The following is a 1,117-nucleotide window of genomic DNA, read 5'->3' on the forward strand; positions in this document are numbered from 1 at the left end:
AATGAAAAACTGCAGCGGGAGGTGGACAAGTTGAAATTGATGCTTCAGGCGGCCAACGGCGAGCTGGAGGAGACACGTGAGGCCGTTCGCATGGCGGAGGCACAATTGAAGGAGCTACGCATGCAGGCACAAGAAGAACACAACAGCCTGGAAAACGCGAAACACGAGGTTGAGCGTGAAGCTGCACTGGTGCGACAGCAGTTGGCCCGCTCACTTGACGCGGAGGCCGCTCTAAAACGAGAAGTGGATCAGTTGAAGCGAGAGCTGAACATGGCACAAGGCGATGTGGCGCATTTTCAGCGGGACACCGTCACATTAGGGGAGGAGGCAAAACAGACACAGAGTCGACTCAAGACAATCGAAAATGAAAAAGAGGAGACACAGCAACTTGGGGAGTTGCAACGCATCCAGCTTCAGCTGTTAAGCAGAGAAAACGAGGACAAGCTTCAAGAGTTGGAGCGAATACGGCATAGAATGGTACAGGCACTGCGCCAGTCATCCGATAATCATGTGGCTCACCTACGTGTTGTGGAGGAGAAACACCGAGAGGTGGTGGAAGGACTACGCACACAGTTGAATACACAAGAGATGGAGGTGCAGAAACTGCGTGCGCAGTTGGCTCGTATGGACGCAGGCAGTAAAGGTAGTCGCTATGCCACGAGCCTCCGCACAACTACAGAGCTTTTGGAGGTGCAGACACGAAAAGCTCAAGAAATGGAGCTGAAACGTCTCTATAGCGAGCTATCGAACCTGCAGCTTCAGAGGGACGATGCATTGCTTCGATATGAGCAACTTTCAAGTAGTTTGCGTCGCGAGGAGGCGGATCGTCTTACTGAGGCGCAGCGGGAAACACAGGGACTGCGGCAGAAGCTGCGTGATCAGGAGCAAAACTATGAGCAGCTTGACACTGAGAAGAACCGTATGAAGGAGGAACTACGTGTGCTCCGCGAGAAGTGCAAGAGCCACGCCAGTGAATTGCAGCGTGCCCGACAGGAGAGGGATCAAACTCTTAAAAAGATGGAAGAGCTGCGCCGCGCTCTTGCGACAGCCGAAGAGACATGTGAACGCCTGCGTTCCGAGGCGAAGAACGACACGGCAAAGGAGCGCCAGCGTGTTC

General features: G+C 53.8%; 1 protein-coding gene across 1 annotated transcript, besides 1 other annotated feature; it reads left to right on the forward strand.

Moving 5' to 3' along the window:
- On the forward strand, positions 1-1,117 carry Tc00.1047053414517.9 (hypothetical protein, conserved; the record flags this gene model as incomplete). The annotated part of the gene is made up of 1 exon (XM_797077.1): positions 1-1,117. A coding segment is annotated over one exon (1,117 nt), but the record flags the coding sequence as incomplete, so codon positions are not given.
- Positions 1-1,117: a sequence feature (heterozygous, Esmeraldo-like haplotype).

The sequence above is a fragment of the Trypanosoma cruzi genome, genomic scaffold (genome assembly GCF_000209065.1).
Source record: "Trypanosoma cruzi strain CL Brener 1047053516459 genomic scaffold, whole genome shotgun sequence".
Lineage (NCBI taxonomy): Eukaryota > Euglenozoa > Kinetoplastea > Trypanosomatida > Trypanosomatidae > Trypanosoma > Trypanosoma cruzi.